At 36.8% G+C, this 23,217-nt stretch overlaps 2 protein-coding genes across 3 annotated transcripts in view; one reads left to right on the forward strand and one right to left on the reverse strand.

Annotated features, from left to right (window-relative positions):
* plxdc1 (plexin domain containing 1) overlaps positions 1-18,509 on the reverse strand; it is a 314,569-nt gene extending 296,060 nt beyond the window's left edge. For both annotated transcript variants that reach the window (XM_052610764.1, XM_052610763.1), the window contains exon 1: positions 18,371-18,509. In XM_052610764.1, the coding sequence (XP_052466724.1) occupies positions 18,371-18,446 (76 nt within the window). In that variant the 5' untranslated portion in view covers positions 18,447-18,509. The remainder of the gene's footprint in view (positions 1-18,370) is intronic.
* Positions 1-23,217, forward strand: part of LOC128024890 (uncharacterized) — an 85,588-nt gene that overhangs the window by 19,049 nt on the left and 43,322 nt on the right. The window lies entirely within an intron of this gene.

A 23,217-nucleotide genomic window follows, 5' to 3' on the forward strand; every position in this document is an offset into this window, starting at 1 on the left:
TTCATACCAAATTTTATGTTTACATGGGACCACTTTTAACATCAGATGTACCACTTGCACTGGCTGACATGAATTCATCAGGGTATTTTTTTGTTTTGTTTTATTGCTCTTATGTTAACTTATGACGTTTCTATCTTACTCCATGGGTGATGAAATGAAGCTGATCAGAATTCAGTCATTGGCCACTAAGATGCTTTTCAGGTGTCCCACACAAATCAAGGAGCAAGGAGAACACCTTCACCTACTGAAGTCTGCTTAAAAAACTCACCGCTGGAGGTGAGAGGATTCACGAAGATGGGTCAGACTACCGTCCTAGAGAAGATGCCATAAGGAGCAGAGGTTTCTCCACAAAGGAATGACACGTAAACTGAACAAGTCGTAAAGGCTCAGATTGACCCACTGAACTGTGCTCACATGCTGAGCTCAACCACAGGTAGAAACCCTGGAGACATTCATCCACCTGCCAAACTCAAGCGACACACACATGCTGAGACTGAGTGTTCTGCAGATGTTTACAGCCCTCAGAAGGTTTCTAAAGCTGCTTACATCACAAAGACAATTTTGAGATAACATCTCGAAGATAAACAATCATCTAATGGTGACCCCATTGGATTCATCTGAATGTGACCCATTGGGGGTCAAACGGAGGAACTGTAAGGACGAAAGAACCTGAGATACTTTGATTTCCTGAGAAACAGACAATACAAACATACACGGGCATCTTCGAGACACCCCACAGAGTGGAGGAGCAGGAGACCTCCTCCCCTTCTGGCCATTTGTTTCATTTTAAATCCCTTCACCCATTCTTCCTTCTACTCAGTCTGCTCAAAATGATTACATGAAAATGTCAATGCAAGTGAACTAACACTCATGTCTAGTATCATTGGAAATGTCTCAGTGCAACTGGTACAATGGTCTCACTCTCACAAAAGTAGATTAGAAGATAATACAGATCTGAAGAGTCAAGAGATATCTTGATTACTGTGATGGGAGTGTCCTTTCCTAGGGCCCTCCATGTAAATTACCCGCTATTCCCATTGAGGTGTAAAATCAGCCAGGCTTGGGACCTGAGGTAATGCAAATTCCAATTGTTAGTTTCTGTCTTCATCTCGGGGGATGTTTGTCTTGGTCTGAGGTATTTAAAGGATTGCAGCAAAAGGATCAGGGCGATTTCTGTAGCCAGAAAGCCCGTAGTGTGTTGTGTGTCTCTTCACTTCATACTATGTATTTTCTAAGGTCAGGTATGCATATTTTACTTTTAGATTCATCTTTGAGAATTTGATGTTTTGTATTGATATGATTTGATGTGTTTCAATTGGATATGTAATTGGCAAAATACATATCTACCTGACTGTAAATAAATTGTTACATTTTGATTCTATTCTGTCTTACTCTGTAATTATTGACTAGTAGATTACATTGTATCCTTGTTAGCAACATGAGCACCCGAATGAATGAGTTAATATAAAAATAGAGTTAACTAGAATAATCAAATGTCAGAAGAATATTAATTAAAAAGGCATACAACCAATTTGCATTTCAACCTAAATTCGAGGTCATACTAAAATGGAGTCAGATTAAATAATAAAATGGAGTCAGATTTGAGTTTAACCTAAACTGAATAACTTTACGCGCTGAAAGACAGAACACGCAGGAAACCTTCATCCAGCACCGGATACCTTCCTTGGGCCGAGTGTCTGGACCTTACACTAAGCTTTCAAATGAACCCATATATGGGCTGATACCATATAAGGAAGGCTTTGCAAATGAAACACCAACATTTTGTATGATATTTTTGGACCCAATACCGGTCCACAGGGACTCGCCTGTCATTCCCTCCACCATATCCATATATGAAACCCACAAGCACAGCCACTGCTCCGCCTCAGCAAAAGCAGGGCCAACACCGCAAGAAATGCTGGTGAAGGCTTCCTCCTCAAAGAAAGCCCTCTGAGAGTGAAGCAAGGCAGTGACAAAATGCTTGCCATGCTGAGCTGACTCTGCGTGCTTCGCTCCCAAGCAAACAACACGAAAACTGTGTGTCCCCACCCAAAAAACATCATGGGCAGGGAGGAACACACAGCCTGAACGCAGCCTGCTCGGCCAAATGCTTCTTTTGACTGAAGCTTTGACTTAATAGAATTGAATAGAATACCCAGTGAGGCAGAAAACACAGTGTCTTCTCTATGTGATGTAAATACACTAAATACCGAAAGTGTTTGTGGGCAAGTCAGAGTGTTCATATTCATGGGCAGGCGGTGATTATGTGGGGCCCATATGGGTTACACATGGGCCACAGGGGTACAGAGTGGGCATGGGCTCAAAATGGGCATCCTATCTGGGGCCCACTTGGGTTCAGTAATGGGAAATGAGTACATGGGCTGAAAATGGGCTACTAATTCAGTTTAGCAAGAAGACAAGAGCAAACACAGTTAATCCCAAAGGTTGATTACATGGGTAGATAGTACGAAAATATTTTCCTCTAAAATTATTTTTTATTGTTATTTTGACAGTTTAACACAATGTGACTTTAATAAAAAAAATTAAATGCCAAAACTGCTATTTTACCCAAATTTATGCAATTTAAAATTTTTGATTAAAAACACTTGCTGTTTTTAAATTTAGCCTAAAGGCTCATTTATATAGCCTGGCATTTGACACTACATGAGAGCTGCTTTCTTTTATTGTCCTTATGGTGTCTTATTGTCTTCCTACACGTTGTTGACTGTTGTATCATTGATTCATTTATTATTTTTGTGTGTACAGCACTTTCCTATTTTTAAAAAAGGGGTTTATAAATAAACTTTAACTCTGAATTTAAAAGAATCGATTTCTTGCATACAGAGAAAACATGCTAAAAAAAACGAGTTTACAAAACTTTGGCAGGATTGATACTGTGATGTACTGGAATGATACTCTGTAAGAAATGTTTAAGAAATGAAAGTGCAATGCATACTGGGAGCGGGATGTTGAATATGTGTACTGTGCTTGAGAACACGAGTAAAAAGATGCTGTTCCAAATCCCGATTGGCGTGTGATTAAGTTAATAAGATAAACAAGGTATATAAAACAGATACACAATATTGGCGACGAGGATGGAGCCGTGTGGATGTTATTACTGATTATGGTAACACTTTAAAATAATGGTCCGTTGTTAATAAGTAACTACGCAGGAAGTAATAGGTAGTACTACATTAACACTTAACTTAATACTATTAACTAATATAGAAGCAAGATTAACTAAGCAGTAAGTAATAGCTCATTTAGGACATAGGTAGTTCCTTATTAGTTATTTGATAATTACTAAAGAAAAATATTGTCATTGAGAACTACTTTGGAACAATGGCCAACTAATGAAGAATAACTAATTAATTACTAATCACAACAGCTACGTCTATAAAGTGAACAATTAGCTTCTTTATGGAAATGTATATATATATATATATATATATATATATATATATATATATATATATATATATATATATATATATAGCCTATCCATATGATATATTTAATGAGCTCCATTAAGTTCAATGTCTCCAACTCTAATAACTTTAACGTTAGTGATATTATGCTGGGGAGGGCTTCTCTTTAGGAAGTGACAATAAATAATGATGTTCTCTTGTCAAAACATATTTGCATCCTTCATGAAAACATTGACTACATTTATAGTGTTAAGCACAAAACAACATCTTCCAGATTACAATGTCTGGTAGAATATCACTAGTTCCTCACAGAAATATATGGCTGTACAGTATGTGTCAGATAATTTTATTGTAAATTACTTGTGAAATCTATGACTCATTACTCAAGTGTTACCTTGTCAGTCCGCAGGAACTACTAGTGATCTGGCCCATTATTTTAAAGTTAAAATAAAGAAAGATTTCACTTTAAAGTGAAAGATTTTTTTTTATTTTAAAGACAACATTTATTAAAACTACATAACGTTACTGTTATAAATAAACAAATATCAAACAAACAAACGTAACGTTAATCATTTATTTTTTGCGAAAATATCAAAAGTGGTACCAAAAGTAGTTCAAATGATAATGAGTTAAATGTCGCAGTCCTCTATATGGAGGTAATAGTTTTTATAGGGTACAGAGCAGAATTTAATTTATTAATCCATAAAATTATGTATCTGTCTTCTCTCCGTGAAGGCGCACTGGCGCAGTACTCAAATGTCATAAACTGAAACACGACATGTCGCAATCTGTGACGAATTGGATGAGGACCAATGAGCGTTCGATATCAGTGCCATAAACCATGTCGTAACGTGGCGCACTGGCGCTATTTTCAAATTCGAATCATAACGAGCGCGAGCTTTGACTGTGACGGACGCTGTTAGAGAATGAATATGAAGGTCCATTGATAAAGGGCTGAATTTGGATATGTTCTTTGCAAACATCTGGATTCTAAAGATATGCAGTACAGCAAACAAATAAAATGGATGTGATTTGTAATTGTATGCTGTGCTTTTGTGTGTATCTATGGTTTGCAGCATGCACAGAAATGTTATTTCCTATTAAATAGACGAGTAAACTGCTTTCAATAAATTGAATAAAAACATGTATTGATATGACAATTAAATACAACAGATTTAAATCATTAAAGCCACGATTTTAATATTAATACATGGGAATTCATATACATTCACACTTTACGTTAGAGTATTTACGTTTTTTTAGCTGCTAACACGTAAGTATTTGTACGTTTTACTGCTATAAATACGTCTAAATTGTACGTTTCTATGTGCATGAAAACGTAAGTAAATATACGTGTGATAGAACCACATTTAACGTAAAAATACACACGTATTCTCATGAGATCACGTTGAACACTCGAGTAATGAGTCATGGATTTCACAAGTAATTTACAATAAAATTATCTGACACATGTTGTACAGCCATATATTTCTGTGAGGAACTAGTGATATTCTACCAGACATTGTAATCTGGAAGATGTTGTTTTGTGCTTAACACTATAAATGCAGTCAATGTTTTCATGAAGGATGCAAATATGTTTTGACAAGAGAACATCATTATTTATTGTCACTTCCTAAAGAAAAGCCCTCCCCAGCATAATATCACTAACGTTAAAGTTATTAGAGTTGGAGACATTGAACTTAATGGAGCTCATTATATATATTATTTGGATAGGCTATATATATATATATATATATATATATATATATATATATATATATATATATATATATATATATATATATATATATATATATATACACACACGTTTCCATAAAGAAGCTAATTGTTCACTTTATAGACGTAGCTGTTGTGATTAGTAATTAATTGGTTATTCTTCATTAGTTGGCCATAGTTCCAAAGTAGTTCTCAATGACGATATTTTTCTTTAGTAATTATCAAATAACTAATAAGGAACTACCTATGTCCTAAATGAGCTATTACTTACTGCTTAGTTAATCTTGCTTCTATATTAGTTAATAGTATTAAGTTAAGTATTAATGTAGTACTACCTTTTACTTCCTGCGTAGTTACTTATTACTTATTAAAAGTCAGGTATTCCTACATTTGAGTGCTATAAAGATCCCGCAACTCTTGGTCCAAGATGGACAAGGTGGCTTACATCATTTGAACTTTACGCGGATGGAAAAGGACTGATAATCGCTGAGGACGCAACAGCTGCAGTTCGTCAGAGACGCAGAGCACTTCTTTTGCATCATGCTGGACCTGATGTTCAGGATATTTTCTCAACCCTGCCGAACACGGGAGAGGCTGTTGATTATAATGAGGCCATTGCAGCTTTGAATGCATACTTTGTTCCACGCGTAAATAATGCATATGCAAGGCAATCATTTTATCAACTTTCCCAAAACCCCGGAGAGACAGTTTAGCAGTTTACAATGCATCTCAGACAGGCAGAAAGAGATTGTGCATTTGCAGTTGACATGAATAATCAGATTTGGGATGCCATAGTAGGCAAATGTTTGTTAACATATGTGCGCCGCAAACTTTTGGAGGAGGGGCCTAACCTCACACTAGATCGCACATTGGAGGTTGCTGCGCTCTGTGAACGGATAGAGGAACAGATGGGTGCATCATCGGTTAGTGAGACATCTACACCTGATAAAGAGTCTGTGAATCGCATCTGGGATAAAGGAGGAAAGCAAATGAAAGGGAAATTCAAGGGAAAACAGCATGCAGAAGGCAGTAAGGTGAATAAACAGTGCTATCGATGTGGCATTTCTGATCACTTAGGGAGAGATTTAAAATACCCCGCGAGAGGTCAGACATGCCATAAATGTAAAGGAAGAGACAATTTCTCAAAAATGTGCAAAACTAAAAATGTAAAGCAGCAAACAGTAAACCAAGTTGAAGGTCAACCTGAATATGCATTCATCATCCAAGATAATTACATGGACGAAAGACTAAATGTTTGCTTGGGAAATGTTTTTGCTATTTTTGGACCAAAATGTATTTTTTGATGCTTCAAAATATTATAACTGACCCTCTGATGTCACATGCACTACTTTGATGATGTTTTTCTTACCTTTCTGGACATGGACAGTATAATGTGCACACAGTTTCAATGGAGGGACTGAAAGCTCTTGGATTAAATCTAAAATATCTTAAACTGTGTTCCAAAGATAAATGGAGGTCTTCCTGGTTTGGAACAACATGAGGGTAAGTTATTAATGACATAATTTTAATTTTTGGGTGAACCAACCCTTTAAATGCAGAGCACAAATTCTGAATATGGGACACCATACTTGGCTACATATCACGTCATAACCATGAAACAGTGGAGGAACTCCAAGAACAGCTCATTCATAAATCCCTGGAATGCAACGGTTGAGTTGGAAAGGCAATAAGGCATCACCTGATACTCTTAATTTATGATGGTGTTACAAATGCAGTTTTCCATTCATCACCCACGCAGATCTGAATGAGGTTGAACGTGCTACTCAGGTCTAGCTTGGAGAAGTTGTTAGCCCCACATAGCATTGTGGCAGTGACATAGAGTAAGTAGATACAAGTACTACAATCAGGGAATTCATTACCCGTAATCAATGCAGAACCTCAAGCCTCCGTCTTTCTTACCGATGACAAAGAAACTTAATGTGGCTGCAGCTGGTGAAATAGAAGGGCGGATGAATCCCAGTTTGAGAGCCTCATCGTTGTACTCCTTCGTGGCCTTCTGTTCTGATTTGGACAGTTGGTAAATTCTACCCTTTGGTAGCAAATTGCAGGTCAGTTGCACAATCCCAAGGCCTATGAGGTGGTAATTCTGTGGCTGCCTGCTTGCCAAAGACATCCTGAAACCCCCTGTAATCCGTTGGAATCTCTATTGTGGTCGAAAAGATAGTCTGCTTCCTTGTTGTTGATAATGGTTGATCTACAGAAGGTGCAGACAATTTCTGAACAGAGGATATAGAGTTTTGGATGCCATCATCACTCCACTTTAGGATCTCACCAGTGTTGTTCTTTACCTTAGGGGAATGTTGAATCAACCAAGGACATCCCAGGATGATGTTGGCAGTTGATCCAGCCGGTTTCCTTGTTGTTGATAATGGTTGATCTACAGAAGGTGCAGACATTTTCCAAACAGAGGCTATGCTATGATGTTGGCAGTTGATCCATCCAGCACCAGAAAGCAGATGGGCTCTTAATGCGGAAAACCAATGTTGAGTGTTATGGTAGGGGAATAGTACTCGATTTTGCCTTTGCCCAGCATAGTGTGAATGTTTAATAGGTTGATAACAGGTTTAATTCTTGAGGTTGAGTTGTCGAAAAAGTTTCCGCAAGATGAAGTTCCCAGCGTATCCTGAGTCAAGCAAGGTTTGCACTAAAATAGATTTTTTGGCAGTGGTTACCAGTATGGTAGTAAGAGTTAATGGAGTAATCATGGATTTGTAACAGAAAGTTACTCACTCATCAGATGCCGCACTGCTAGGCAGTACAGACAGAGCCTGTTATTGATTCTCCATTGATGGTCTGTACATGTGAGATAGTAAGAGTCAACATGAATCAGTTCTGGAGCTGGAGGTGTAAGAGATCAGTAGAAAGGTACAAAAGTATCTGGGTATGTATATGCCATGGAATACCATGAAAGCCCCCTATTCTTCATAGAACTGGGTTCTGGGGTATGGTGGACAGACAAAAATTGTTGCTCATTTTGAAAAAAATAAAAATAAAAAAATGCCTGCTCAAACTTTACAAAAACTGTTGGAAATGGATTGTATGAAACATTCCAGTAGAGGATGCTAACAGACTGATTTACTATTTGACTGCCTAAAAGACTAACAAATTAGAGGACACTTTTATCTAATGCTTCTAAGTTCTGTCATGAAACACTAGATGGCGTAGGCTAACTTAGGGTGTAAAGGTCCTTCTCAAAAAATTAGCATATTCTTATAAAAGTTCATTATTTTCCATAATGTAATGATAAAAATTTAACTTTCATATATTTTAGATTAATTGCACACCAACTGAAATATTTCTGGTCTTTTATTGTTTTAATACTGATGATTTTGGAATACAGCTCATGAAAACCCAAAATTCCTATCTCAAAAAATTAGCATATCATGAAAAGGTTCTCTAAACGAGCTATTAACCTAATCATCTGAATCAACTAATTAACTCTAAACACCTGCAAAAGATTCCTGAGGCTTTTAAAAACTCCCAGCCTGGTTCATTACTCAAAACCGCAATCATGGGTAAGACTGCCGACCTGACTGCTGTCCAGAAGGCCATCATTGACACCCTCAAGCGAGAGGGTAAGACACAGAAAGAAATTTCTGAACGAATAGGCTGTTCCCAGAGTGCTGTATCAAGGGACCTCAGTGGGAAGTCTGTGGGAAGGAAAAAGTGTGGCAAAAAATGCTGCACAACGAGAATAGGTAACCGGACCCTGAGGAAGATTGTGGACTTAGTCTGGAGTAGAAACATCCAGAGCCACCGTGCACAGGTGTGTGCAGGAAATGGGCTACAGGTGCCGCATTCCCCAGGTCAAGCCACTTTTGAACCAGAAACAGCGGCAGAAGCGCCTGACCTGGGCTACAGAGAAGCAGCACTGGACTGTTGCTCAGTGGTCCAAAGTACTTTTTTCGGATGAAAGCAAATTTTGCATGTCATTCGGAAATCAAGGTGCCAGAGTCTGGAGGAAGACTGGGGAGAAGGAAATGCCAAAATGCCTGAAGTCCAGTGTCAAGTACCCACAGTGAGTGATGGTCTGGGGTGCCATGAAGCTGCTGGTGTTGGTCCACTGTGTTTTATCAAGGGCAGGGTCAATGCAGCTAGCTATCAGGAGATTTTGGAGCACTTCATGCTTCCATCTGCTGAAAAGCTTTATGGAGATGAAGATTTCGTTTTTCAGCACAACCTGGCACCTGCTCACAGTGCCAAAATCATTGGTACCAATGGTAACCAATGGTTTACTGACCATGGTATTACTGTGCTCAATTGGCCTGCCAACTCTCCTGACCTGAACCCCATACAGAATATGTGGGATATTGTGAAGAGAAAGTTGAGAGACGCAAGACCCAACATTCTGGATGAGCTTAAGGCCGCTATCGAAGCATCCTGGGCCTCCATAACACCTCAACAGTGCCACAGGCTGATTGCCTCCATGCCACGCCGCATTGAAGCAGTCATTTCTGCAAAAGGATTCCCGACCAAGTATTGAGTGCATAACTGAACATTATTATTTGAAGGTTGCCTTTTTTTGTATTAAAAACTCTTTTATTTAATTTTTCGGATGAAATATGCTAATTTTTTTAGATTTTTCATCAAAAAGATGAAGAGTTTTCATGAGCTGTATGCCTAAATCATCAGTATTAAAACAATAAAAGACCTGAAATATTTCAGTTGGTGTGCAATGAATCTAAAATATATGAAAGTTTATTTTTTATCATTACATTATGGAAAATAATGAACTTTTATCACAATATGCTAATTTTTTTAGAAGGACCTGTATGTAACAAAGTTCGTTGTTCAGAGAAAAATGAGGTGGGAACTGATGAACATTTGAACATAAGACTTTAATAATGTCTTATGAACTGCCTTTAACTATCATGAACTGCCTTTAACCATCATTTTGCATTATTGACACACTGTTTTCCTAATGAATATTGTTCAGTTGCTTTGACGCAATGTATTTTGTTTAAAGGTGACTTGACTTGACTTAATCAAATAAACAAACACGAAACAAAAGTAAAACTGGCTAACCCCTTATGGATGACTGCCACATAAAATATAACAAAACAACAACATAAATAGTCCAGGCTTGGTCCTCTCTCGTCCTTCACTGTCATCACTCCTCCTTTTATCCCTCCGGAGCTCCTCCATGGGACTTGAGACCAGTGAGTGACTCAGGTGTCACTCATAATCATTTACTCCACCTGCCTCACTCCGTTCCCACAGCTCTTGTTCCTGGCCTACTTGAAAAGTGTGTGATTTACCTGCATCTCTCTTTCTCCAAAAACAATGAAGTTACTTAAAAAAAAAAAAAAAAAAAAAAAACTTTGTTAAAAATTTTCATCTTAAAAAAAGTTAGTTAAAGTTAAGTCAAAATTGTCACCTCACACTGACCAGACCATATTAATTATATAACAGTGCCACCTATTGGTCAAAAGTAATAAGCAAATAATCATATTACTAGTGATTGTATTTGTTTGTTTGTTTTTTCAGCAATTTCTACTATAATAATCTAAAACTACTCATCAATGCAGTTTGTCTGATGTTTCCAGCCATGCTGGCATTATTTATTGTTCCTTCTTTGTGCTTGGCCCCTTAATTGCTGCTTGCAACTGTATTTTTTTTTTATTGTATCTGTCTTATGTTACAAGCTAAATACATATGATGCCATCTGTAACTGCTTATATCTCAATAATGTTTGCAATTTAAAAGTTTTTTAATAAACATTCTGAATAAGTAAAAACTAAAGTGTCATCCCATTTCTCTTTATTTCCATGTATATTATCACTGTAGAGCTACACATCTTCATGTCCGCCCCTATTATATACTGATCTTAAGGTTTCCTCTTACTAACATATTATCAAGCTGAAAAAAGTAAAGAATAACAGTTCAAAAGTGTTTGTCAGCACTTACAGCAGTGGTTCTCAATGCCACATTTTTTATGTTTCTCTTATCGCTTCAGATGGTTGTTCTATTACAACGCAAATGCCCTGTGAAGTGATCACAGGATATTCTGGCATGATTCCAGTTCGAAGTGAATGTATATGTTCCATTAAAGTGCATTGAATTGTGCGAGACGTGAATTTAAATTGTATTTATTTACAGAGGTATATGATGTAAAACTTGTCTGTGTGTGTAGACAAAGCCATGAATAAATGTTCCAAAGTGAAATAGACTTCAGCAGATTTCTCCTGCTCAGGTAGTAGGGAGTAGTGAACACTGTATAGAGACCGTGTCAGTCGGAACACAGTTCATGCACAGAGCTCACTTCTAATGAGCTGATTATCTAAATCAAGTGTGTTAATAAAGGGGGGCACGAGAACATGAATTGAGAACCGCTGACTTACAGTAATACGATGAAACAGGCAAACACTGCCAGGGACAGGTATAGAGATGAATTCTTAAAGTAGAGGCAGCCAGAAAAATGTTTGATCAGTTTACAATGAGCTGAAGTTCCAAATGACAGAGCATTCCTCCAGGTGCTTCAAAGCAATTTCAGTTAAACCAGCAGAGTTTTATACCTCATCCTGGGCCAATTCAGCCAATTCAAAACAAAGGAAATGTGAATAGTGTTTAGAAAGACAGCAAGTAAACAAATACAGAGCAGGGGGGGGGGGGGACGTAGAAGCCTCAACTTGTTTAAGGCTGCAGTCTGTTGATTCAGAGAAAAGGAAATGTGTGGGAACAGCTTTAAATGATAAATTGTGACTACAGCATTCTAATCTTTTATTCCTGCTGAAGGGTTTATTAACTGGCCCGCTGTATCCCAGAGCAAGCTGCAAAAATGCCGGTCTGCATTCTGGATAATGATATGCTGGGCTAGCAGATTTGTATGAGTCTTGTTTCAGTATAGATACTGTTTTTGAACACTTACACTACATTCATACATTCAAAAAAATCTAAGCAGCAAGAATAAAAAGCCGGTTCCTGTTGCTGCTGAAAAAATGTTGAATAGAAATGTGAACAAATCGTGTGAAAGTAAAGACTGAGAAAGATAAATATAGAACAAAGATGTATGGAGAGTAGACTTGTGCCGGTATTTGATAATGCGATAAATTGCGTTGATTAATATGCATGATATTGTTATCGTGGGCACTTCTAAATACCGTGAATACATATACATTAGAAATTATTCAGAATTTGGAATGCATTTTAAGAATAGTATTCCCATCAGCTGCTCAAAATGCACAACATCGCTGTATGCTGCTTGAAAGAGCACATGCGCTCCGATGTAAACAAGCACGCATGAGAAACACAAGGAGGAACACGTGGGAGTCACACTGAATGAAAGCACATTCACTCTCTGACAGCAGATGGCGCTAAAATGCCGCTCTTACCCAGTAAACACAGTAAATAAAGCAACTGTTACTTTCTAAACCATATTTAAATTATTTTAAATAACCATTCAGATTTGTGTTTATTACAGAGCCTACTACTTAAATATTCAGACTTAATATGCTATTTATCTTCAAACATTCTTTTTTTTTTATTTTTTTTTTTTTATCTGGACTACAAATGTCCTTGATATTGTTTGAAAGTGTTTTGATCTTTTATTGTTCATTCACTCTTTACATTTATGGCTTCATTAGTTAACATAAACTGCCAATGAGAAAATTATTCTGAACATTCATTAATCATTCTTAGGTATTCCAATATTTTAATTGAAAGTTGCAACTGTTATTTAATGAGCTAACAAGAATGAAGACTTGTATTTTTTAACAAAGATTAATAACTTCTATGGCAAATGTAGCTATAGCTCATTTTTTAGCTGTTCACTTATTAAATGAGCACTATGCGATGTCTTTTGCACTGTATTTTATGTATATATTAAAATAATTTTCTATTTTTAAACCATCTTAAATTCATTTTAAGTAAATTTTGAAATAATTTTCATTTCCAAGTTCTTAAATTGTGTTTTATTTTTGTGATTATTTTTCTTCATTACTTTTTATCAAATTTATTTTATGTAAAGTACTTTGAATTACCATTGTGTACGAAATGTGCTATATAAATAAACTTGCCTTGCCTTGAATGTTAATGCATTAACTAAGGTTAACTAATGAGGTCTTATTGTAAAGTGATACCTATTGGTTTTTATAGTTCTTTTGCACTTTAATGTGTAAAACATTTAACTTGTATATATTTTTCTGTATTGCTTTATTGTTTTAAATGCTTATTTTTCACTGTAGCACTGAGGGAGAGAGGGAGAGAGAGAAAGAAAGAGAGAGATAGAGAGGGAGAGAGAGAGAGAGAGAGAGAGCACAGACCTCCAAAAAAGAACATTGGGGTTGAAGACCATAAGCATTTCTTTCAACATTCCATGCTTGTGTATTCTTCAACCCAGTGGTGGCTGGTGAAAAAATTTCTAGGTAGGGCACCACATCCAAAAACTTTTACATGCATCCCGGTATGACTTATCCCATTACAACAAAAGAAGTAGTAAAGATTGAGGATGATTCCCACAAAACTGTATTTTCTGCAAGCTTTTTTCAAGATAAACAAAAAATAACAATTTTCATAATTCGCAATTTATTTATACAGTGCAACAGCAAAAACGTTAAGGAAAAATAATTGTACATTTGTTTAGATCCTGTAACAAGCCAAGCTGTAATACAAAACATGACCACACGGAGACCCCAACAGACCACTAGACCTGTCTCCTTAACCTGACTGTATATAAATATATACCGTATATTAATATACGGTAAATATGTAACCCATATAGTCAATATAAACACCGCTGACCATCGCAAACTCCTATAATAACACTTCTTCAACGAGTGTCCATTCTAAAACACTTGCCAGACAGGCGATCATACTGAAATGTGCTTGTGAAAAACACGCACATACATGGTATATTTATTCACACATTAATAATAACGCACGTACCTCATAATGTACTACTCCTGTATGTCACTGTAATCATCTTTACCTTGATTACAGTTGTCATCCATTTAAACTTCAATGGTTTGCTTTATTCGGCCCATACAGACTAGTCCTGGTGTTTGTTCCCACCAATCGCTGTAAAAGTTAAGGTTACGTATGATGACCGGAACTCGCAGACTGCACTGCAGTGCGAAAAAAAAAAATCTTATGGAACTCTATGACAACAGTCTAGGCAATTTTTGGCCAGAATGAAATCACCCATAAAGGGACGGTACTCCACAAAACGTGACTTGATGTTATAACCAGAGGCAGAACAAGCAGTCTAGAACAGTGACAGCTGTGACAGAAAACAACTCCCTCGCCCCATGGCCCTAATGAAGAAACAAAGAAACTGCCCCGGTCATTTTAATCAAACAACAAAACACAGCTTTAACAAAGATTAATCTTAATTTAATACAGTGAGCACTATGCAGTGCTATTTTACACTTAATTATAAAATTTCTGTACCTGAATAGTGTGTTTTGTTATTGTTGTTGTTGCTTAGAATAATGTTCAAACACAGCCCTTATCCTAACTTGTTCATTAACTGTCTGTAATAAGTTTGTTGGATCTCACACTAAGGGTTGGGCAATATTGACAAAAATGTATATCTCTATTTTTTTCAATATCTCAATATCAATATTCAGACAATAATTTTGCAATACTTTGAAGAAATGTGTGCAAATTGGCAAAGAAGGTCCAGTTGGTTTTTTGGCATACAATAATGCATTTTACCTATTACATTTATGTACCGAGTACATAAAGATATGAGACATTATTGATATAAACATGAACCAAGTTACTGTACTAAATATTTATTTTAATACAAGAACAGTGCTTTTTTTAAGTACAATATATGTATGTAATTAACTTTGTGCTTTGCAAACAGTACTCTGTTAGTAATAGACTAACAACAATGTGACTACCTCTTTAAAAAAAAGGTGTTTTGCAAAATGTAAACATTAGAACACGACACAATATAACATTTTTGTACATTATATTAATATAAAACATGAGGATAAAAAAAGACAATAGGAACAAAATAAATAACACAGACACTGCTCTGCAGTATGGCTCCGAGGTTCTGCTGGACCGCAGATCGGAGGTTGTGGCATAATAGGTGACCTTCTGCAATTAATGGGACAGCGTTTGTTGACAAGACTTGAACAGTTTTGGTAGAGCTGTTTCACTGAAATATCTCCTTGAAGGCAGATTATAAATGGGATCTAAAGTCTGTAACATTTCTTGAAACCCATCCTTCTCGACTGATTGAATTGGCAACATAGACCTTGCAATAAAACTTGTTACAGAGTCGCTTTTTTTGTCATATGATGTTTTCTTTGTGAATGTTTCTGCCAAGGTCTGTTGTGTCTGTCCTTTTTTTGTACCGTGTTTGTAACAGTAGTGCTGTTTTGTTCAGCACGCAGCCTTTAATACTCACTAATAGATGATGGAAGAGGTTGGTTGTGGCGCTCTGCTATACGGCTATCTGCATACGACAAATTCTACAGCTGGCCGACTATTGTTGCTCGTCTTTTTTGTCAAAACCAAACCATTTCCAGGCTAAAAAAGCTGACCCACTTCTCGCTGTTAGCTCTTCTGCCACTGGTTTTGAGGATGACTGTGTATTTTTGCTTTCTTTGTTCATTGTTGTATTGTTGCGCTCGAAGCTAGATAACAAGTGACTGAGTAACATACGCACACTGTAATGATGTAAGACGTCAGGGGCACTGAGGCGTTTTGGCAGTTCACCATATTAATAAAAATGTTTTAGTTTGTACTGAAAAGGTTTTTTTCTAGAAGTTAAAAGAAGCCCTGTTCATGTTCGGAGGCTATTCCGGTGGATCTCTTGGGAAAAATGTATTCCATCTTTTGGACTCATCATTATTCAATACATTTTTCTAATGATGCAATCACAAAGCTCACCACTTGAGGACGCCACAGACATTTAAGAAAAACTTTTTAACTTCAGACTTCATTATTCCGCAAACAATGCATATTTTGGCTTTTCTAGCAGCTATTTTATAAATCGTAAATCGGCTTTACTCTTTATGTTTTTGGATTGTTGCTTCAACTAAGAAACAATCAGGTAAGAACTCCGTAGTTGTATTGCAAATTTATGCAGCTTATGCATTGAGGAACAATCGTGATTTTGTAAAAAAAAAAAATAAAAAAAAAATACAGTCAAACAAACCCCTACATTATTAAAATCACTACATATAATTGTTTAGAAGGTTATAGTGTGCGTTATTTGTTTTCTCTTTAACTTCCTTTAGCTCTTTTCATGTTTGGGAGGTCGGATTGTACAAATTATGAAATATTTGATTTCCCAATTTTGCATATCGTCCAGACAACAATTTGGATATTATCGTCTAAACGATATATCGTCCACCCCCATTTCACACTCAGTATATGATGCACACACATACACATTTCAAAGGGAACAGAAAGAAGGGATGTGTGGGAAAGACGAGGCCACTGAAAGTAGAGCAGTGCTGCCTGCCAGAGAGAAAAACCAGGCCTTCTAAAAATACAGTATCTCCAAGGAGGACAGAAATACACACACTGTGTGTGTGTGTGTGTGTGTGTGTGTGTGTGTGTGTGTGTGTGTGTGTGTGTGCGTGTGCGTGTGTTTGTGTGTGTGTGCGTGTGTGCGTGTGTGCGTGTGTGTGTGTGTGTGTGTGTGCGTGCGTGTGTGTTTCTGTCCTCCATATAGTGTGTGTGCCATGGAAAAAAAGAGTGAAAGAATGTAAGGGTAAAGTATTAAAAAGGCCAAGCTGATGTATAGGACTGTTCCTTATGTTCTTAATGTTTGCACATGGTTTACATGACCTTGGTCTTTTGACACTTCTGAGAATGCTTGAATGAAAAATGAAAACTTCTAACCCTGACCAACAGTGGGCGTTTTGTTGCTAAACCCCCATGTTGCATGACCCAGATACATTGTATTGCTCTTTCCCTGCTGTCTGATTGACATCTGTTGAAGATAAAGTTGATGTAGGTTGGGAATGGGGATGCTTGGTGTGAAATCTCCATGAGCGAAGCCAGCCTTTAGAACACAAACCTTAGCTTTCAGTGCACGGATTCATTTTCTCTAAGTCATAAAGCTCTTTAGAGACACCGGAACCAAAAGTGAGAAGTTATACATGCATAGAAACACATGCTGTTCAGCAGACAAAGAGGTAAGGTTGAAAGACAAAAACAGTGAGTCTGGAGCAGAAATTTATGTTTGACAAACTAATGGGAAACATATTCTAGAACCTTCTTTGAAAAGCAGCTTATTTTGCATTAAAGCTTTTATTTCTAGTTAATGCATGGGAATTGAACACATGACCTTGGTACTGCTATTGCCGTGCTTTACTGAAGTGGTCTCCAACCATGCTCCTGGAAAGCTACCTCCCTGCAGATTTCAGTTCTAACCATGCTTCAACACACCTGTCACCTGAGATCCGATTAATCACCAAATTACTCCATTTAGCTAATCCTTAAGCAAGAATTGTGCAAATGTGTGGATAAATGAGTGTATGAATGCATGAAGGTATGAATAAAAGCAAGAATTTTCTGATTTATATACATTATTTATATATAAATATATACATATTTATTTATATAAATCAGAAATCTACATCATCTACATTATTATATTATAAAATTAACATGCATTTATAAAAAAAGAAAAAAAATACTATATGTTAACATTAATTGATTGATTTGATTTTGATTGATTTGTGTTTGTTCATTCATTTATTTTAAAGTACATGACTACTTTATGATACACCTAGGGTTGAAGCGTTAATCAATCAACAAATAGTTACTGTATTTTCATTAGGTTAGAATATTTCTCGAAATAATTTGAAGTTTAAATAATGATTCATTTTTAAATTAGTTATTATTTTTATAAATCATTATATAAATATACAGTTATATAAACAATTAACAATTAACAATTACAGTTATATAAACAATTAACTGTTTATATAAATAAACAGTTAATATCAACAGAAGATCAGGGTTAAGTATAGGTAAACAAGATCAGTTAAAATATTTTCCCATCAATATCACTGTATAAACATATTTCCTTATCATTTATTAGCTTTAATAGTTTTTATTATTGGGTTGGAATTAAAAAAAAAAAAAAAAAAAAAAAAAAAGAACTGCTAAAATGCTTCAATGTGTGTGAGGGTCATGTTTATATCAGTGAATCCGAGCATGTCTCTTATGATGTTAAGCCATTATATCTATGTGTGTGTTTAATAATGTCTTACCTCTCTGCTCCTGAGCCCACACTCTGGTCAGCTCTGCCTGTGAGAGACAAATCAAAAGCACAGCACACAGACCCATGTCCACCCCACAATCCTTCTCTCGCTTTCCACTCTCTTTCAAGTGCTCCTCTAGTCTCTTGTCTTTTCGCTCCTCCTCTCCCTCCTCCTGTCACCTCTTTCCTCTCTCTGAATCAGGTTTTACACACTTTACTTTCCCTAGACTTATCTCCCTCCTTTTTTCCCCTTCCTTTTTCACTCTGGCTTTTTCAAGGGGTTCTGAATTGTGTCTGCTTTTTGTATTTCGGTGAATTGTGGGATAATAAAATGCATGGTAATGAAGGAAAAAAAAGAGGGGTATGGCAGAGAGATCAGTCGCTACTCTTTATTGCTATTCTGTCTTTTTGTTTTATATATATATATATATATATATATATATATATATATATAAATATATATATATATATATATATATAAATATATATATATATATATATATATATATATATATATATGTATATATATATATATATATATATATATATAAATATATATATATATATATATATATATATATATATATATATATATATATATATATATATATATATATTGTAATTCAAACGCAGCTCCCGTCGGCATTTAAAAAGACCTTTGCTCTTAATTCCGATCGGTCCAACGAAATAACAAAATCTGAGCAGGTCTAAAAACTGAAGCTGTTGATGCTGCACTTTACACTTTGGAAAAGTTATATATATATATTTTAAATATGAGCAGGCCTACAAGCTGGGATTGGTAATGCTGCACTGTAATCATAATTAATTATTATAATTATATTTTATTATATGATATTGGTTTGAGACTGAGAGTATTTTATTGAGTGGAGAAGTTTGCAGCAGTATTTTGTTTCTTATTCTTTTTTATTATATATATATATTGTGACATGCGTCCCGAGCGCTCGTCAGCGTCGCCCTGGCAACACACTGGAATCACCGGCACTAGCTCATCACGGGCTGAGCGGCCGCACCTGCAGCTCGTCAAACGGCGCCTACTTAGGCAGAGGAGGAAGGCAGAGTGGTGAGGAATTGTGGGGAAGTAAAAATACAGATATAAATGGATTAGAAGTAGAGAAATTTATAGATGATAAGGAGTTGGTGTGTATTAATGATGGAAAGGGCACACGGTATAATAGTGCAAGTAATACAGAAAGTGCTATTGATCTAACACTAGTATCAATTGAAATTGCAGGAATTAGTGCATGGGAAGTAAAAGGTAGGTCAACAGTGGGTAGTGATCACTACCCAATAATAACTAGGATTGGCATAGAGGTACACCAGGAAGAGGAAGTGAAAATACCTAGGTGGAAATTGGATAAAGCTGACTGGCAGACATTTAAAGAAGTTAGTGAGAGTAAGTGTGTGGAAATACTGAGTAGAGATAACAGATGTGGAGGAAATGAATAATGTAGTAGTAGCAACCATTATACAAGCAGCAGAAGAAACAATTCCAAAAAGTACAGGAAATAAACAGGGAAAAAGTGTGCCGTGGTGGGATGAGAGTTGTAGAATAGCAGTTAAAAAAAGAAATAAAGCATTTAGGCAGCTTAAAGCTCATCACACACTGGAAACTTTAATTAGCTACAAAAAGGCACAAGCAGTAGTTAGGAAAACAATAAGGTCAGTCAAACGTGTGTATTGGAGACAGTATTGCAATAAAATTGGAAGTGAAACTCAGTTGTCAGACATATGGAGAACAATCAGAAGAATGAGTGGATTAGGTAGAAAGGTTGAAATGCCAGTGTTATGTAGCAATAATAAGAATGCAGTTAGTAATGCAGAAAAAGCAGAGCTTTTGGTAGAAACTTTTGTGAAAATCCACAGTTCTGGAAATTTGTCCGCAATAGATAACCAGTATAGGAAGCAGACATTGTTGGAAAATCCTGGAATGAAAGACAGTAGATTTGCACCAGGAGGAGATATGGACCTGCCTTTTAATATGTTTGAATTAAAAAGGGCTATCCTAAGTGCACGACAAACAACACCAGGGAAAGATGCTATATGTTATAGCATGCTAGAGCATATGAGAGAAGGATCACTGGAGGTAGTATTAAGACTGATCAATATGATATGGAATGAAGGTAGAATCCCACTTGAATGGAAACAGGCAGTGATAGTCCCAATACTCAAACCTGGTAAGAATGCCTTAGACCCGTCAAGTTACAGACCTATAGCGTTAACATCACAATTAGGGAAAGTCATGGAAAGGATGGTAACAGATAGGTTAAGTTACTATATGGAAAGTAAGGGTCTCGTTTCAACATATCAGTCTGGATTTCGTAAGGGTAGGGGAACAATGGATTCTGTTTTGTGCTTAGAAGCAGAAGTAAGGAAAGCACAAACTAATAAGGAAAGTGTAATTGCTGTGTTTTTTGATGTCGAAAAAGCATATGATATGCTGTGGAAGGATGGACTTCTTATAAAACTTGTCAAATTAGGAATAAAAGGTAAGTTATTTGGTTGGGTATAAGATTTCCTGGACAGAAGAACAATAGAAGTTAAGGTTGGTACAGAGTATTCAAGTAGGCATATAGTGGAAAATGGTACCCCACAAGGTAGTGTGTGCAGCCCCATACAGTTTAATATTATGATAAATTACATTTTTGATCAGGTAAATGGAAATATAGGTAAGTCACTTTATGCAGACGATGGAGCACTCTGGGTTAGAGGTCGAAATGTAGAATATCTTAGAAAGAAAATGCAAAATGCAATAGAGAAAGTTGAACAATGGACTTATAAATGGGGATTTAAATTCTCAATCCCAAAAACTAAAGTTATATGCTTCTCTAAGCGCCACAAAGTAGTGCCAATGAAATTGTATGGACAGGATTTGGAACAGGTTAAGGTGGTGAGGTTTCTAGGAGTTCTCTTTGATGAGAGGTTGACTTGGTGTCAGCATATTGATAAGGTCAGAAATAAGTGCAAGAAGATCAACAACGTGTTGAGATGTCTATCAGGGCGAGACTGGGGAGCAAGTAGAGCTTCGCTAATAAACATATATCAGGCTCTCATGAGAACTGCCTCTGACTATGGTTCCTTAGCGTATATGTCGGCATCGGAATCTAACCTTAAAAAGCTCGATGTGGAGCAGGCACAGGCACTTCGGATTTGTACTAGGGCATTTAAAACATCACCAGTTACCGCTTTACAGGTGGAAGCAGGAGAGATGCCGCTGCGTATTAGGAGGGTCAAGATGATGTTGGCATATTGGACTAATTTACAAGGACATAGTATGGTGCACCCCACAAAAACTGTCTTGCAAGAATGCGCAGAGCATAATAAAAGTAATTTTTACAGTTTCGGATGGGTGGGGGATGCTAAGGCTCAAAATGCAGGTCTCAGTCAGTTGCAAATAGGACCCACTGTGGCAATATCAAATATACCACCCTGGAAATTTATAAAACCATCTGTAAATGTAAGCTTACAACAAATACTAAAAGAAAACTCAAAAATAATGCCACAGTGGATAATAGTTCAAAACTATGTAGAGCAGTTTCAGGAGGAAGTATTCATTTTCACGGATGGATCAAAGCAGCCGGAAACAGGCCGTACTGGTGCAGCATTTTATATTCCTCGGTATGAAGTAGTAGTCAAAAAGAGGACTACAGACTACCTGTCAGTTTACACTGTGGAGTTGATAGCAATTTTACTGGCATTAGAGTGGGTGGGGAAAAATCATCAGAGTCAAGGTGTTATTATAGCCTCAGACAGTTTATCAGCATTATTAAGCATTCAATCTGGGAGAGCGTCATGTAGACAAGACCTCATTTATCGAATATTTCACTTGCTTCTCACACTTCATAATAAGGGAGCGGTTGTCTCCTTCCTTTGGGTTCCTGCTCATGTGGGGGTGGAAGGAAATGAAGTTGTGGATATGCTAGCAAAAAATTCTATAAAGCATGAAATAGTAGATGTACAAGTACCAATAAGCAGAGCAGAGGTCAAAACCATCATAAAGCAACATTCTCTTAATATATGGCAAGAATATTGGGATACAGCGGATACAGGACGTCATCTATACAGCATACAAAATCAAGTAGTCACAAGAATGAGGAAGGGCAGAAGCCCTAGGGAGGAGATGTTAGTCGCACGTCTTAGAATTGGTCACACTGGTTTAAATACAACATTGCATAGAATAGGAAAACATCACACTGGATTATGCACTGAGTGTAATGTGCAAGAGACAGTGAAGCATATATTGTTAGACTGCAAAAAATATGAAGAAGATCGGGCAGAATTAAAGGCACAGATGGATGAACAAAGCATGACACTTGAGCATTTATTAGGGAAAGCATCTGGGAGTATACACAATTTACTAATTTTGTTTTTGAAAAACACTGGGTTAAGTGAAAGAATTTAATAGGAAGGAATTTTCTTTTGTAAAGATCTTATATAAGTTTTTACTTCTTTTATTTACTAATTAAATTTTTCTTCACCTCTTTTTTATGTCATTCTAATACCCACACTCCAGTCTAGTAGGTGGCGGTAATGCACCTTTGAGATTAGTTGCCAACCGCCATTAAACCCGAAAGAAGAAGAAGAAGAAGAAGAGTGGTGAGGAATGTCTCCCAACGAGCACACTAACCCTTACCTCCTCTGTTGCAGAGAGCAGCGTGTGACCGTCAGCCCCACCAAGGAGAGCACAGCACGGGATCCACCACTCAGGACACAGAGAGCACGAGGGACTTGGAGCACCACGGAGAACACCGCCTTCACTCAGAGCACAATTCATTCAATAAATCCACCCTTCGGGGACTTTCTCTGTCTTTCGGTTGTCGTGTAGTTCCTCACCCCGCC

The sequence above is a fragment of the Carassius gibelio genome, chromosome A12 (genome assembly GCF_023724105.1).
Source record: "Carassius gibelio isolate Cgi1373 ecotype wild population from Czech Republic chromosome A12, carGib1.2-hapl.c, whole genome shotgun sequence".
In the NCBI taxonomy this organism is placed as follows: Eukaryota; Metazoa; Chordata; class Actinopteri; order Cypriniformes; family Cyprinidae; genus Carassius; species Carassius gibelio.